Source organism: Lithobates pipiens, unplaced genomic scaffold (assembly GCF_037356315.1).
Source record: "Lithobates pipiens isolate NorthernLeopardFrog02 unplaced genomic scaffold, aLitPip1_a1.2 Scaffold_28, whole genome shotgun sequence".
Lineage (NCBI taxonomy): Eukaryota > Metazoa > Chordata > Amphibia > Anura > Ranidae > Lithobates > Lithobates pipiens.
In genome coordinates, this window is record NW_027507789.1 from 146,580,266 (window position 1) to 146,596,405 (window position 16,140).

General features: G+C 45.1%; 1 protein-coding gene across 3 annotated transcripts in view; it reads left to right on the forward strand.

Annotated features, from left to right (window-relative positions):
- The window catches only part of MYO15B (myosin XVB), a 337,586-nt gene that overhangs the window by 60,059 nt on the left and 261,387 nt on the right, over positions 1 to 16,140 (forward strand). Inside the window, exons 6-7 of one of the 3 annotated variants that reach the window (XM_077459669.1) lie at positions 2,976 to 3,069; positions 3,820 to 3,855. In XM_077459669.1, coding sequence (XP_077315795.1) covers positions 2,976 to 3,069; positions 3,820 to 3,855 — 130 coding nt within the window. Of the gene's footprint in view, positions 1 to 2,975; positions 3,070 to 3,336; positions 3,561 to 3,819; positions 3,856 to 16,140 lie in introns of those variants that run through there. The other 2 variants (XM_077459670.1, XM_077459671.1) reach the window with 2 other exon arrangements.

Consider the following 16,140-nt stretch of genomic DNA (forward strand, 5'->3'; position numbering starts at 1 on the left):
GACATGACTATAGTATGGCTGATGCTGCGCTGTTATTCTAATAACCACCTGCATATCATACCCTTTCCCATTAAATGAGACCACACATTTTTTGGAGCAATTGGTGGCCGTAGCAGCCCCTTTATTATCAAAATATAATTAACATGTAAACCAAAACAACAATATAACAACATCCTTTTAACTTAACAACCCTTAGCACGTTGGTCTTCCACAGGACATTCCCCCTCCTCACCCATTCTCATATTGATCAAACAGGCACTGCGGTGATATTACTGTAACTAGGCCTCAAGCTGACATGCTAGCTCAAAGACATCCCAACTCTTGACCGCAGTGCACCCCATTACCAGTTACCATATAGACCCTCGCTATATGGCATATCAGCAGCGAGCCCATATCTCCAATGGGTCCCGCATCAACAATTCTCTGTGGGGAGGGGTTAACTTCCTTTGCCTGCACCGACCAACACCCGCCACCGCTACGACATCCAGCACTAAGTCCTGAAAGGAAAATAAGTTAACTTCTGAACACCATAGTGAACTACCACAATCCCAAGCAGAATCCCCATGTATCCAAAACGTTGTACACCCCTCCACGCCCCGAGGGCACCACCCCGCGCTAGCAACCCACTACCCACACTAGCAAAGCAAAGAAAGAAAAAGTCAAATGGAAACAAATAATGTAAGGGAGGGAGGGTGGGAATCTTCTTTCTCGCCGACTGACGCTGGGGCGTGGAGCGCGCTCTCCTCCACGCTCAGGCTCCGCCCCCTTAAACTGAGTTGGCCAATCCTTGCCCAGCACTATGTCATGACCTTACTCCGCCTACCCTTCGGTCCTGGCTCCGTGCTGTTCTGGATTCACTTACTTCAGCCCCTCCAGGCTCTTGCTAAGAAACCAATCCATACGTGGCTTTCTTCTGAAGAGTCCTCTCCTGGATAGCTATGAAGTTACTGGGCCTCTCCAACTACCGGAGACGACACCGGGCCACCTCGTAATCCTGCTTTAGTTTCTTTGCCTCAGGCTACCCAGCCCCGAGACAATAAGTCGGGTGGATCCGCACCCCAGGCCATAGCCTTCCTGGGGGCTGGTCAGGAGGACCAGGACCATGGAGTCAGAACATCATTTTGGACCGGAAACCCAGAATCACGTGACACCCGCATCTTAACCACTTCAATACGGGGCACTTAAACACCTTCCCGCCCAGACCAATTTTGAGCTTTCAGCGCTGTCGCACTTTGAATGACAATTGCGTGGTCATGCTACACTGTACCCAAATGAAATTTTTATCATTTTTTTCCCACAAATAGAGCTTTCTTTTGGTGGTATTTGATCACCTCTGCGGTTTTTATTTTTTGCTAAACAAATAAAAAAATACCGAAATTTTTTAAAAAAAAAATGTTTTTTTTTGTTTCAGTTTCAAAACTTTGTAAATAAGTAAATTTTCTCCTTCACTGATGGCCACTGATGGGGATACACTGATGGGCAATGATAAGGCGGCTCTGATGGGCACCGATGAGGTGGCACCAATGAAGTGGCACTGATAAGGTGGCATTGATGGACACTGATATGTGGCACTGATAGGCGGCACTGATGGGCACTGATAGGCGGCACTGATGGGTGGCACTGATGGGCGACACTGATGGGCACTGATAGGTGGCACAAATTGGCACTGATAGCTGGCATGGATGGGCATGGATAGGCGGCACAGGTGGGCATGGGTAGGCGGCACAGGTGGGCATGGGTAGGCAGCACAGGTGGGCATGGATGGGCACTGATAGGCGGCACGGATGGGAACTGATAGGCGGCATTGTATTATAATATACTGTACTAATGGATGCCAATCAGTGCCAAACAATAATGCATGCCAATCAGTGATGCCCATTGTGGGCACTGATTGGCATCCATTATGGGCACTGATTAGCATCCATTGTGGCACTGACTGGAATCCCTGGTGGTCTAGGGTGGCATACCTTATCCTGGGCATCCCTGGTGGTCTGGTGTTGTCCCTGGTGGTCCAGTGTGGGCATCCTCGGGGGGGCTGTGCTGATAATCAATCAACACAGGCCCCCCCTGTCAGAGGAGCAGCAGATCGGCTCTCCTCTACTCGCGTCTGACAGACGCGAGTGAGGAAAAGCCGATCACCGGCTCTTCCTATTTACACTGTGATCAGCCGTGATTGGACACGGCTGATCACGTGGTAAAGAGTAAAGAGTCATATGACGTCCGATCAGGATTATGAAACCACTTTGCCACCGTCAATTTGTAATAGGGCAGGCAGCAAGTGGTTAAGTACCCTCTCCCAGAAAGCACGGCAAGAGTGACACTCCCACTGGGCGGGCTCCGAGAGAGAGTAAACTTAAAGCACCCAACCAGACTGTGGTTCCATGCCTGCCAGAAGAGACAGTGCCCCTTGTGACCAGGCTGAACATCCTATACTCCAGTCAGACTGATAATGAGGTCCAAATTTAGAACAATTGTACCCAAACCAAACTGCAGTTCAGATGTAACCTTAACTTTCAAAAAGCATAGTGCGTGCTCTTCAGGAGCTGGTGCTACATCTACGTTGCAGATTTCCTCTTTTGAAACCAGTCTCTCCTGGGCAGTGAGAAGGGAAATTTAACACCATTCTAGATAATAGTTAAAATCCAACAAAGGTTCAAATCCTTTCTCATTTTAACCTAACTTTTGTATGAATGTACAATTTAATCCCCAAACTTCATATAGTGTATATATATATATATATAAAACCTGTCCAACATATTGTGTGTGTGTGTGTGTATATGTATGTGTACTGTATATGTATGTGTATATATATATATATATATATATATATATATATATATATATATATATATATATATATATATATATTATATATATATATATATATATATATATATAGTATACAATAGAGAAATGTTATTACATTGGGTTACAAAGGATGGATAGTCATAATACTGTAATGTGCCCAATTGCAGGAGACGTTATAGAAGACTGAAATACAACAGAGTCCAGTTTGGGGCTGTCCTGTTAATCTCCAGAATTCCTTCCATACACAGGCGCATCTGCCAGGTGAGTCAAGCAGTCATCCTATATCTGCAAGGGACACCTCCTATCTTTTTAGTACGTCACTCTCCTGCCATATAAACATCTTTTCCACTCAACTTAATTGCAGCACAGTTCGTTCCTGTATTCTATGTTCTTCTTAATATACACCCAGTTGAGTAATGATTATGTTTCCTTCTTTCCTGCTCTATAATGTACCAAAGTCCATATGAAATAGTCTTAAGCAGTTACTGCTTCTCTGGAGTCCTTGTATCCTCTCTCTCGCCTGATTTTTTTTCCCCTTTATTTGGACTTTGCCCTTCCCTGCCCTCTGGGTGTGCCACTTAGTATCACACAGCTACAAGCAATACATGACAGTGGTTGCAGAGGGGCTCCCTTTGAGCGGAGACAACAGATAGGTATCTTTCTAGAATACATGTTGCCAGTCTTCTATTGGTGTGTTGTGATTGCATGAGATATATTGTGGGACCGGTGGAAATGAAGAGGATTTGTGTCTGGTAAGGTAGACATTGCCTTCTAGTATTATAGTGTACATCTTATTTTATGTATCAGATTGCATGTACCTTGTATGCTTTATAAGACCTTTGTCTTTAAGATATATATATGATAGTGCTTTGACCGCTTGATCATTTTATGTTTGTACATCTAGGACATGTATCTTTATTTGTATACCTTTCTGCTTTTATGTATTCAGTGTGTCATCATTTCCCTGCTAGCTATAATCAGTACATTAATTATGGTTTTTGTTTAATGAAGGTGAAGGGAACGAATCAAGAGTCCCTGTCCAGTATGGTAAGCACACTTCTTTTTTTTTCTTTTTTTTTTCTTTTTATTTTTTTTTAAGTTTAAGGCAGAACGTTTTTTTTCAATAAACTAATGACTTGGACTTGTCTAGAGATTTTAATAAAGCAAAATAAAAAGCTTTTACAGACCAAATGGCTGAACACTTAGGGGTCTATTTAGGAATGTTTTCACACAAGATTCACACAACCACATCCAGAATTCACACATTTTTCGTATTGAATTCAACTGAAAAAAGTTTGAATCGTATGTAAAAACATCTACAAGTAGATGCCTTAACGTGGACCTTTAAAGAATAGCATCCTGCCCTGCCCTTCTGCCCACCATGTTTCCATAACCTGGGCTTTAACACCCAGCTGCTATATTTGTCTACCGTGGCCTAGGGTTGTGTGCTGAGCACATTGATCAAGCTGTCACTGATAACTAACAGTTATGGCTTTTGATATGGAGCCAGTGAAATGGCTCCTGATCATGTGACCATTGTAAAAGCAAACCACAGTGATTCCATGAAGAAAATCTGTCACATTACCCATTCAGTACAGTGACAGGTTGTGTTGTCGACCCACCTCTTCACCCACTGATACACACTTTAAAAATACTCTGCCGCCACTCTTTACCAGAGCTTCCAGATATGGGTACATGTGACCAAGGTTGCCAACCGTCAGTATTTTTACTGGCAGCCAGTAAAAAAACAGGCAATTTTCTCCTGCCAGTAAAAGTAAAAGGTTGCCAGTAAAAAATATGGCTGTGAAGCTTGGCTTGGTCTGGATCCAGCTGAGACCTTCTGAGTGCCTACTACAGTGTGATCAGGCAGCTCTGGCATGTGTCGTGTGATGTCATTGTGCAATGGGGCCAAGCAGAGTGGCCAGGGCCTCGTGTGTGGGTCTGCGGTATGGGAACAAGGCGGACTGGGACCGTCAATGCGGTTTAGACTGGAGTGAACTGGAGGGATCACTTGGTTTGGAGAGAGATTGTCACTGTGACTCAAGAGGGGACGTGTCAGTGAGGTCTAATCATCATCTGTGCTACTGCAAACTGCTCTCAGTGTCACCGTGAAAGTGAATTTTATCTGTGTGTGCCACCCATTCTAATTTATTGCCCTCCTGAGGCGTGTCCCTGAGCTACCTACTATATAAGAAATGTGTTTTTTGCCTTATTATCTACCTTAAATCATATTGGGGGTACTCTAATACACCAGGTGAAAACAGAGAGGAAAAAAAGACTGAAAAGAAGAAAAGTAATGCAGCCACCGCATCTAAGCAATATATTACATTTTGGGGTTTGGGTTTGATACCACTTTATTCCTAGAAATTGGGTTTGTTATCATGTTCTACTGTGATCGTTGTTGCTAATCGTCAGTATTTTTACTGGCAGCCAGTAAAAGTAAAGAAATATGTTTTTTGCCTTATGAGCTACCTTAAATCATATTGCTAATTGCATATCGTGTTTGTTTGTAGTCTAAATACTCAAATTTGCACTTAAAACTGTAGTTTTTTTAACTTTTGGAAATGCCAGTAAAACTTGGCTGTGCCAGTAATTTTTGTGCGTTGTGTCAGTAAATTTCAATCTGGTAGGTTGGCAACACTGCATGTGACCTTCTCCCCTTGCTCTCTTAATGCAGAGTTCAAGTTAAGCAGCCAATTGCCAAGCTCAAACACTGTCCCATGATGGTCATTAAATTGTGTAAACTCCGACACAGAGCTTAAACAGGCTTTAGGACCCAGAGAAACAAAGCAGCAGGGGAGCATAAGGAAGTTGACTGTCGGTGGGCAAGGGGGTTTGCTAGCACGAATGGGCCAAAATTTTCTCCAAAGGCCAATTCTAACCACCTATTTTTTTTATATACTGTATACAGAATACTTTATTAATCCCAAAGGGAAATTGGGAAATTGTTACGACAGACACACTTAACAAGACAACACAAGATCACAACAATAGACTGAACAAGATGCAAAAACATAACAAAATTACCAATAACAGCCATTAACACCAAATAAGAAAATTAAAAATACACTACAGATAAAACATCCATACAATTAATATACAACATAGAATAAATAACATGGATTAAAGTGGTTGTAAACCCACATGAAAAAATAAAATAAAACAAAAAACCTGCAAGACAAAGGCATAATGAGCTAGTATGCATAGCATACTAGCTCATTATGTAATACTCACCTCAGATCGAAGCCCCCGCTGCGGGGCCCATACACAGCACTGGCCGGAGACATTTCTCCCCGGAGTTACTTCCAGGTATCGCGGCACACTCACTGAAGCAAGCGGCATGCACATACCACTACTTCAATGCGCATGTGCCGATGACGTTTAGGAGATATCCGGGGTAGCTACAGGTAAGTCTTATTATAGGCTTACCTGTAGCAAAAAGTGGATTGTAAGGGTTTACAACCACTTTAAAATAACAGGCAAACTACCAAATACAAATAATACACCACTTTTTCTAACACCACCCCAGATAATAACCAACATAATACCAACATACAGTGCTTTTTTTTCAGCTGGAACTTGGTGGAACTCCATTCCACCACCTCTGGCTTGGGCCCTCTGCTCCCTGCTCACCCCTATCACTTGTAAACACAGAAGTCCGGCTTCTGTGTTTACAAGTGACAGCTTGTCTCCCAATGGCTCCCACAGATCTTATCTCCTGAGTGGCCCCCAATGAATGCAGGGTGGGAACAAGGGAGATTCAGGTGCTCAGGGTGCAGTGAAGATGCCAACTCCCCCACTGGATAATCTCCCTGCAAGAGAGAGCTTGAGCCAAGTACAGTGTTTCAGGTGGTACTAAAGCCAACAGGGTGCTTCAGCCTAATACAGAAACAAAAGTAAGATATGTGGAAGATGGTGGAGCTTTTAAAGAGATGGGGAGAAGATGGGGGGGGGGCAGAGGAGTGATTTGGGGGGGTATTGCATGCAGAGGTTAGAGCTGAAATGGGGTTAAAGTTAGATGGGGATAAAGAGGTAAGCAACTGTAGAGGAAGGCTGAGCTCTGCACTCTATGCGGTGCACCCCCAAACACTGAACTCTGTTTGTAACCCCCCCCCTTCCCGAACTCTGCACTTTGTATGTAATGCACTTCTTAACCCCTTCCCGCCGAGCATACGCAGATCTGCGTACTCGGCTTCCGGGGGGTATACCAGCATGATGCCCGCACCTGCAGGCATCATCCCAGTACCGTTTTTTACAGCGGGCGATTGGCTATCCAGCCATAGCAACCGAAGCGGCTAAAAGCCGCTCGGCTGTTATGCCAGAGGAGCGAGAGGGGACATCCCCCCCTCCCGCCACTGTTACTGGTGCTCCCGCTCGATCGGGAGCACCAATTCACAATCTGATGCCTCCGGCTGCTGGGGAGGAACTGGAATGTTGCTGTAATCGGCATTACAAGTATCTGGGGATGTACATCCCCAGATACTTGTAACTCTCTACTACTTCCACATCCACTCCTCGGATAGAGATTGGGGTCATTGTTGGTTTCCTCTTTCTGAAATCCACAACTAGCTTCTTTGTCTTTGTCACATTTAGATACAGATGATTAACCTCACACCATGTGACAAAGTTCTCCACCACAGTCCTATACTCAGTCTCTTCCCCATCCCTGATACATCCCCCTACCGCAGTCATTAGAAAACTTCTGAAGATGGCAATACTCTGTCTGGTAGCTGAAATCAGGGGTGTAGACAGTAAAAAGAACCCCAATATTGCTGATCACCCTGCTGATCTCACTCTTGCAAACGCAAATATCGTGGTCTTCCTGTTAGGTAGTCTACAATCCATGACACAACGGAAACATCAACTTGTATTGCTGCTAGCTTCTTGTCCATAAGATCCAGCCTGATAGTATTAAAAGCACTGGAGAAGTAAAAAAAACATGACCCTCACAGTTCTTGCTGACTTATCCAAGTGTGCATAAATGCGATTTACCATGAAAATGATAGCATCCTCAACCCCCTGTCTTGGCTGGTATGCAAACTGCAAAGGGTCTGAACATTTACTAACCATGGGTCAATACTTTGTAGAACCACCTTTTGCTGCAACTACAATCTTTTTGGGGATGTCTCTACCAGCTTTGCACATCTAGAGAGTGACATTTTTTGCTCATTCTTCTGTGCAAAATAGCTCAAGCTCTGTCAGATTGGATGGAGAGTGTCTGTGAACAGCAATTTATTAAGTCTTGCCACATATTCTCAATTGGATTTAGGTCTGGACTGACTGGGCCATTCTAACACATGAATATGCTTTGATCTAAATCATCCCATTGTAACTCTAGCTGTATGTTTAGGGTCGTTATCTTGCTGGAAGGTGAGTCTCCGGCCCAGTCTCAAGTCTTTTGCAGACTATAACAAGTTTACTTCTAATGCCGCCTACACACGTATCACATTATCCGGCGGACTTAGTCTGGCGGACAAACCGACGGACTTTCCAAACGAGCTACCTGCCCACACACGGTACTTTTGCGGCGGACTAATTCGCTGTATTATCCACCGTACTTTTGAAATGAACGGACTCGCCCACACACACACACGGAGGAAAGTCTGTTCATTTTGAACGCGTCTCCAGGTAGCCAGGACCAGCGAAGGAGGAGTCGCTGGCCCCGTCACCTGGTATGGAGTTAAAGGGGAAGCCCTACGCTGAAAAAACAGCGTGGGGGTCCCCCTCCAGGTCCATATCAGACCCTTATCCGAGCACTCTACCCAGGTGGGTGAGCGCCCCCCCTCCTGAGCCATACCACCCCCCCCACCCCAAAGCACCTTGTCCCCATGTTGATGAGGGCCTCTTCCCGACATCCCTGGCCATTGGCTGTCGGGGTCTGTGGGCGGGGGGCTTATCGGAATCCGGAAGCCCCCTTTAATAAGGGGGCCCCCGGATACCGGCCCCCCACCCTATGTGAATGAGTATGGGGTACAATGTACCCCTACCCATTCACCTGTGAAAAAAATGTAAAAAAAACACAACACACAAGGTTTAAAAATAATTTATTGCACTGCTCCAGGGGTCTTCCGTCTTGGGGGGGTCTTCTCGCCAGGACTCCTCCGCTATCTTCTGCTAGCTCTTTTACAAGTGGTGGCCCGGTCTTCTGTCACCGTCGCCGTCTTCTCTTCTTGAGCTGTTGCCTCGTCGCTGTCTCTGGCCACAATGACAGGCACGCGGCATGCCCTGACTTATATAGGGACATCGCCGGATAATGTCTCCGCCCATTATGATGTCACAGTCCCAGAGGATGCTGGGACTGTGACATCATAATGGGCGGGGACATCATCTGGCGATGTCCCTATATAAGCCGCCGTACACCGCGTGCCTGTCATTGTGACCAGAGACAGCGACGAGGCAACAGCTCAAGAAGAGAAGAACAGAAGAGAAGAACAGAAGGCAGCGACAGAAGACCGGGCCCGGCAAGAAGAACCGAAGAGGGGGACAAGACCCCCGAAGTCAGAAGAAGAGGGCGGCAGCGAAGAAGAAAGCCGGGCTCCTCCGCTAGTAAAAGAGCTAGCAGAAGATAGCGGAGGAGTCCGGCGAGAAGACCCCCATACTCATTCACATAGGGTGGGGGGTCTCATTCACAGAAGAAGAGGGCGGCAGCGAAGAAGAAAGCCGGGCTCCTCCGCTAGTAAAAGAGCTAGCAGAAGATAGCGGAGGAGTCCGGCGAGAAGACCCCCATACTCATTCACATAGGGTGGGGGGTCTCATTCACATACGGTGGGGGCTTATTAAACCGCAGACCCCGACAACCAACGGCCAGGGTTGTCGGGAAGAGGCCCTTGTCCTCATCAACATGGGGACAAGGTGCTTTGGGGTGGGGGGGCCGCGCGGCCCCCCTTCCTCAAAGCACCCCTCATGTTGAGGGCACGCAGCCTGGTATGGTTCAGGGGAGGGGGGCGCTCGCTCGTCCCCACACCCTTTCCTGACCGGCCGGGTAGCGTGCTCGGATAAGGGTCTGATATGGACCTAGAGGGGGACCTCCATGCCGTTTTCTTGGCGTAGGGCTTCCCCCTTAACTCCATACAAGGTGACGGGGCCAGCGATGCCTCCTTTGCTGGTCCCGGCTCTCCGGGTGGGAAAAGTCAGTTCATTTCAAAAGTACAGCGGACTAGCACATACATGGCCGTATTGTCCACCAGACTAGCACACACATGGCCATATTGTCCGCCGAAATGCGAGTCCGGCAGACATATTTAGGTGCAAAACTACTTTCTTAGTCTGCCGGACTTTTGGGTAAAAAAGTCCGCCGGAGCCCATACACGGGCGGTTTGTCCACCGGATTGTTTGATCATGTGTACGCGGCTTTAGATTGTCCTGTATTTGGCTCCATCCATCTCCCCATCAACACTGACCAGCTTCCCTGTCTCTGCTGAAAAAAAGCATTCCCCCAACATGATGCTGCCACCACCATGTTTCACGTTGGGAATGGTGTGTTCAGGGTGATGTGCACTGTTATATTTCTGCCAAACATAGCGTTTTGCTTTTAGGCCTAAAAGTTACATTTTGATCTCATCTGACCAGAGCCTCTTCTTCCACGTATTTGCTGTGTCCCCCACATGGGTTCTCGCAAACTGCAAATGGGAAATGGCTTTCTTTCAACAATTGCTTTCTTCTTGCCACTCTTCCATACAGGCCAGATTTGTGGAGCTCACGACTAATAGTTGTCCTGGGGACAGATTCTCCCACCTGAGCTGTGGACCTCTGCAGCTCCTCCAGAGTTACCATGGGCCTCTTGGCTGCTTCTCTGATTAATGCGCTCCTTGCTAAACCTGTATATTTAGGTGGATGGCCATGTCTTGGTAGGTTTGCAGTTGTACCATACTCTTTCCATTTTCGGATAATGGATTAAACAGTGCTCCATGAGATGTTCAAAGCTTGGGATACTTTTTAATAACCTAACCCTGCTTTAAACTTCCCCACAACTTTATTTGTGACCTGTCTGGTGTGTTCCTTGGTCTTCACGATGCTGTTTGTTCACTAAGGTTCTATAACAAACCTCTGAGGGCTTCACTGAACTGCTGTATTTATACTGAGATTTATTTACACACAGGTAGACTAATAAATTAGGTGACTTCTGTAATTGAGTAACTGAGTAATTGGTTCCACTAGACTTTAGTTAGGAGTATCACAGTAAAGGGGGCTGAATACAAATGCACACCACACTTTTCAGATGTTTTGAAAACCATTTATCATTTTCCTTCCACTTCACAATTTATGCGCCACTTTGTTGGTCTATCACATAAAATCCCAATGAAATACATTTACGTTTTTGATTGTAACATGACAAAATGTGGAAAATTTCAAGGGATATGAATACTTTTTCAAGGCACTGTATATGCCTATGACATGTGCTCCTACCCCTATGCCTTTCTTTTTTTTTTCCATGTCTTTTATTAAAGAGTATAGAAAACAGAGTAAACAAAGAAAAAAAGTGCAATTAAGCCAAAACAGAGTACAATGGTGTTTTAACAGCGGTAAGAAATGTAAATGGCAAATAAACATAACTCGAAGTTCGACAGGATGCATGTACATAGCTATCAATGGAGAGATTAAAAAAAAAAAAAAAAGGGAAAAAAAAGGGGAAAAAGGGAGACCATGTAATTGACCCAATCTACCACTAAGCTTTGGTGTAGGGGTATCATAACTAGAGTTGAAAAAGCCCATACGAGCCTATTAAATATCAATGCAAGGGCCTAGTACACATCCTCCCGAAACTTATCTTTCAAGAAAGCTTATCTGGAAATCAATTGTAAGGGGAGACTATGACTATTAAGAAACAAACAGTAGGTAGCCGGTTTCCGCACGAATTATAAGTAGCAGTACTAAAGGGGCTAAATGGATCAGGAAGGCTAAAGGTAGGATCTAATTAGGGGGATTGGGTCCATACAAGTGGGAAGAGTGAATATCAGGGTCTTGAGGTGGGGGGACTCCGGTTAATAGTTGGTTGCATTCAGCTGAGGTTCTGAAGTGGTGCCAGCAAGCCCAAGTAGCCCAATATTTAGATGGGGTGTCCTTAGATTGGCAGATCAAATTTTCCAGTTCTGCTATATTGGATGCTCTCTTAATCCAATCCGAGACAGAAGGAGGTGTAGTGGATTTCCATAGTGGTGGAATGCACATCTTTGCGGCATTTAGCAGGTGTTGTGCTAAAGATCGGTGGTATGTTTTCAGCGGGAGAGCTGAGTGGTGTAGAAGCATTGATGCTGGTGAAAATTCGATGGAGAACGTGGTGATTTGGCATATGAGGCGGTGTATCTCCTTCCAAAATTGTTGGAGCCGGAAACATGACCACCAAACATGTATGAATGAGCCTATACTGTCTGAACATCTCCAGCAAGAAGGGGTAACATTGGAGTCACGTTTGTGGAGTTTAATGGGTGTGAGGTACCATTTGGTGAATATTTTGAAATTATTTTCCTGGACGGAGACATTGGAAGAGCCTTTATGAATATGAGTAAAAATGTTAGTCCAGTCAGTATCCATCAAGGACTGAGATAGATCAGTTTCCCAGCTGTGAACGGCTAAGTTGGCTTTTGGGCTACACGTAGAGAAAAACATCCCGTAAATGCTGGATATGACATGGCGTTGAGGTTCCGTTTGGTTGCATAATGTTTCAAATGGCGTGAGTTACCTAGAAAAATCAAGTTTAAATTGTCGGCCCGTCAAAAAGTGTCTGATTTGAAAATACACCCACAACGGGAAAGGGCGCCCTGTGGCATGTGTAGGGAGTTCTGGTATAGATCGGAATTGGGCATTAGAAAAAAAGTGTAGAGCTCTAATGTCAGATGAATGCCACAATTCAGAAAGGAATGTGTCTGATTGGCCTGCTGGAAATGCGGGGTTATGTTTTATTGGAGTCATCGGACTATGGTTGGAAGAAATGTGATGGGTGTGGCAGGCTGAACGATAAGCCTGCAATGTACTTGCAATTAGAGGGTGTTGTTTGCATGGATGTGGGACATGTTCAGGATTCAGCCATGGTAGGAATTTAATCGGAGATAGAGAAAAAGCATTCTCTATCTGTACCCAAGCTTTAGTATGTGAGTGGACATTCCAGTCTACAATTCTAACTAAGACTAGCCTAATAATATTTTTTGAAATCAGGTAAGTTGATACCTCCTTTGTTTTTCGGTAATGTCAATCTAGCAAAGCTGAGCCTGGCTCGTTGCCCATTCCAAATAAAGTCTGCACAGATAGTCTGGAGTGATTTAAAGAAGGCCGGGGGGAGCTTGATTGGAATCTTTTGAAAGAGGTATAACAAACGGGGAAGAACATTCATTTTAATAATTGCAGCTCTACCGAACCAGGAGAATAGACCGGTAGACCAGGCTTTGAGATCTTTCTGGATGGTCTGGAGAATGGGGATAAAGTTAGCCGAGTATAAGTTTCCCAGTCTAGAGGGTAATTTAATGCCTAAATAAGTGATGGCTGTAGTATTCCAGCGAAAGGGAAACATATTTTGGCATAACTCTATAGTTTCAGTATGCAGAGATATATTCAGGGCTTCTGATTTAGAAAAATTCATTTGTAGATTGGACAGCGCTTTAAAGGCTTCAAGGTCTGTAAGGAGATTAGGAATGGAAACAAGGGGTTCGGTAAGTAAAAGTAATATGTCGTCAGCTACGGCGGCAATTTTATGAGTCTTGGAACCAATCTGTATCCCCCTAATGTCTGGATTTGAATTTAATCTACGGAGGAGAGGTTCCAAAGTAAGAATAAATAATAGGGGCGAGAGCGGGCAAACCTGACGGGTCCCATTGGACACGGAGAAGGCGTCCAACAGTTGGCCATTAATCCTGACCTGGGCAGTTGGAGAAGCATACAAGGCCATAATAAGAGATACCAGTTTATCAGGGAGACCGATTTTCTGCAAAACTTCCTCCATGTAGTCCCAGGCCACTCTGTCGAACACCTTCTCCGCATCCAACGAGAGGAAAAATCCTTTCTGAGTCGATGAGGACAACCAATGATGTATGGAGAGCGCTTTTATCATATTATCTCTCCCCTCCCTCCCAGGCATGAATCCCACCTGATCTAGAGACACAAGCTGGGGAAGGAGGGGGAGAAGACGATTGGCTAGTATCTTGGCGTAAATCTTCAAATCCACATTAAGCAATGAAATGGGTCTATAGTTTGTTACTAGAGTATCGTCTTTATTAGGTTTCGGGATTACTGTGATATGGGCCCTTAGTAAATCTCGGGGGGGGAGGTTTGTCTACAGTTAGTGAGTTAAAGGCTGCTAGAAAATGTTGTTTCAATGTGGCTATATAGGCTTTATAATAGCAAGTGGTAAGGCCGTCAGGGCCGGGGCTTTTCCCCGGTTTCATGTGTTTAAGAGCTACCTCAAGTTCCGTGGTCGAGAGGGGCGCTTCTAAAGAAAGTGCCATTTCTGATGAAATGGGAGTGGGGGCATAATTTTGTAAAAAATGCTCAATTACAAGCCTTCTTTGTATCTGATCTTCCTGTGACAACTGTTCCCTAATGTTATAGAGTTTGGAGTAGTATTGAACAAATTGTTCAGCAATCATGTGGTTGGACACTTCTTTGTTGCCCTTGGGGTCCGTGATGGAATGAATGGTTCTGGTGGTCTGTTGCTTTCTGAGAGCTCTAGCCAAAAGTTTACCAGATTTATTGCCATATTCGTAAAAGAATTTACGCAAAATCATATAGTTTCTTTTGATTTGGGAGTTTAAGAGTTGGAGAAGATCTTGCCTCGCTTGGTTTAGTTCAGCGAAGGTATCCCTTGCCCTAGAAAGTTTATGGGTTTTTTCCAGATTTTTAATGCGGTTGGTGAGCTGCGTTAAGAGGAGATTTCTCTCTTTCTTTCTTTTCGCAGCCGCTGCCATGAACACACCACGGATTGTACATTTGTGGGCCTCCCATACTGACATCGGATCTATAGTTGGAGATTGGTTCTCCTTAAAGTAATTGGTCAGATTTTCTTGAATGGAAGCTGCAATCACTGGGTCTGATAGCAGGGAGGGATCTAATCGCCAAGTCGAAGGTGTGCGGGGGTTGTCTGCAATTTGTAAGGTCATGGATACGGGATGGTGGTCAGAGATGTACTTAGCCTCTATGGAAGCTTCATAGAGGCATGGTAAGTCTCTCTGTGACAAAAATAGGTAGTCCAATCTGGAATACCGGTTGTGTGGGATGGAAAAAAAGGAGTAGTCCTTTCCTTGAGGATGCAGTGTGCACCAGGAGTCATGAAGACATAATTCTTGTAGATGTGATTTGATTGTACGTAAAGCTTTATATGTAAGAGAAGAAGTACCACTAGATGAATCTTGGATTGGGTTTAGTGGGACATTGAAGTCTCCTCCCAAGATGAGAATGCCCTCTTGGAAGGAGGAGAGTTTGGCCAGAGTCGTTCTGAAGAAAGAGGGTTGCCCTGAGTTGGGTGCATAGACGTTGGCCAAGGTGATAAGCTTGCCCCTCAGTTTGCCTTTAATGAAAATATACCTCGCCTCAGGATCCAGCATGGTGTCTTCAATCTGGAGAGGGCATTGTTTAGCTATGAGGATAGAGACTCCTTTCGATTTAGATGTAGGATCAGTGGCATGTATTACTGATGGGAATCGGTAGTTAGAAAGTTTGGGGATGGAGTTAGATTTAAAATGAGTTTCTTGAAGAAAAATTATGTCAGCCCTGCATTTGTGTGTGAAAAGCGGCACTTGAGACCTCTTTTCAGGGATGTTGAGCCCTCGCGCATTTAGGGAAACTATCTTGAGGGAATCCCGTACTTTCAGTCGGGGTTTAGGTGCCATGCTATATGCCGGAAGATGCCAAACTTGAGACCACTTGTGGGATTGGTGGATAAGGAGAGAGCGTTAATTTGTGAGTAAAGTTGGGTGTCCCAATATGCAGTTCACTCAGCCGAAAGGGGAGAGGGTTACCAAGTGGGGAGCAAAGGATAGAAAAAACCAGAGTCCCGCCAAGGGGTGTTTGGAAAATACCTTTCTTGATCATACATCACGGGACACAGGAGCTTCATTACATAGTGGGTTATATAGGCACCTCTGGTGATTGGACACTGGTTGACCCTAATTAAGGAGAATTCCTCCCCTATATAACCCCTCCCATTTGGGAGGCACCTCAGTTTTTTCGCCAGTGTCTGGGTGATGGTCACGTAAAACTTTAGCTCTATGCAGGTCCCTGCGAGGGCCGAAGGGCTACAACAAACCGGATCCATACCTCGGGCCGATATTGACTCCCAAGATGGTATGGTACCCAGGCCTCGTCTGCCGAAGAAGCGAGGTTTTGCCTGTAAGTCCTCTCCATTGG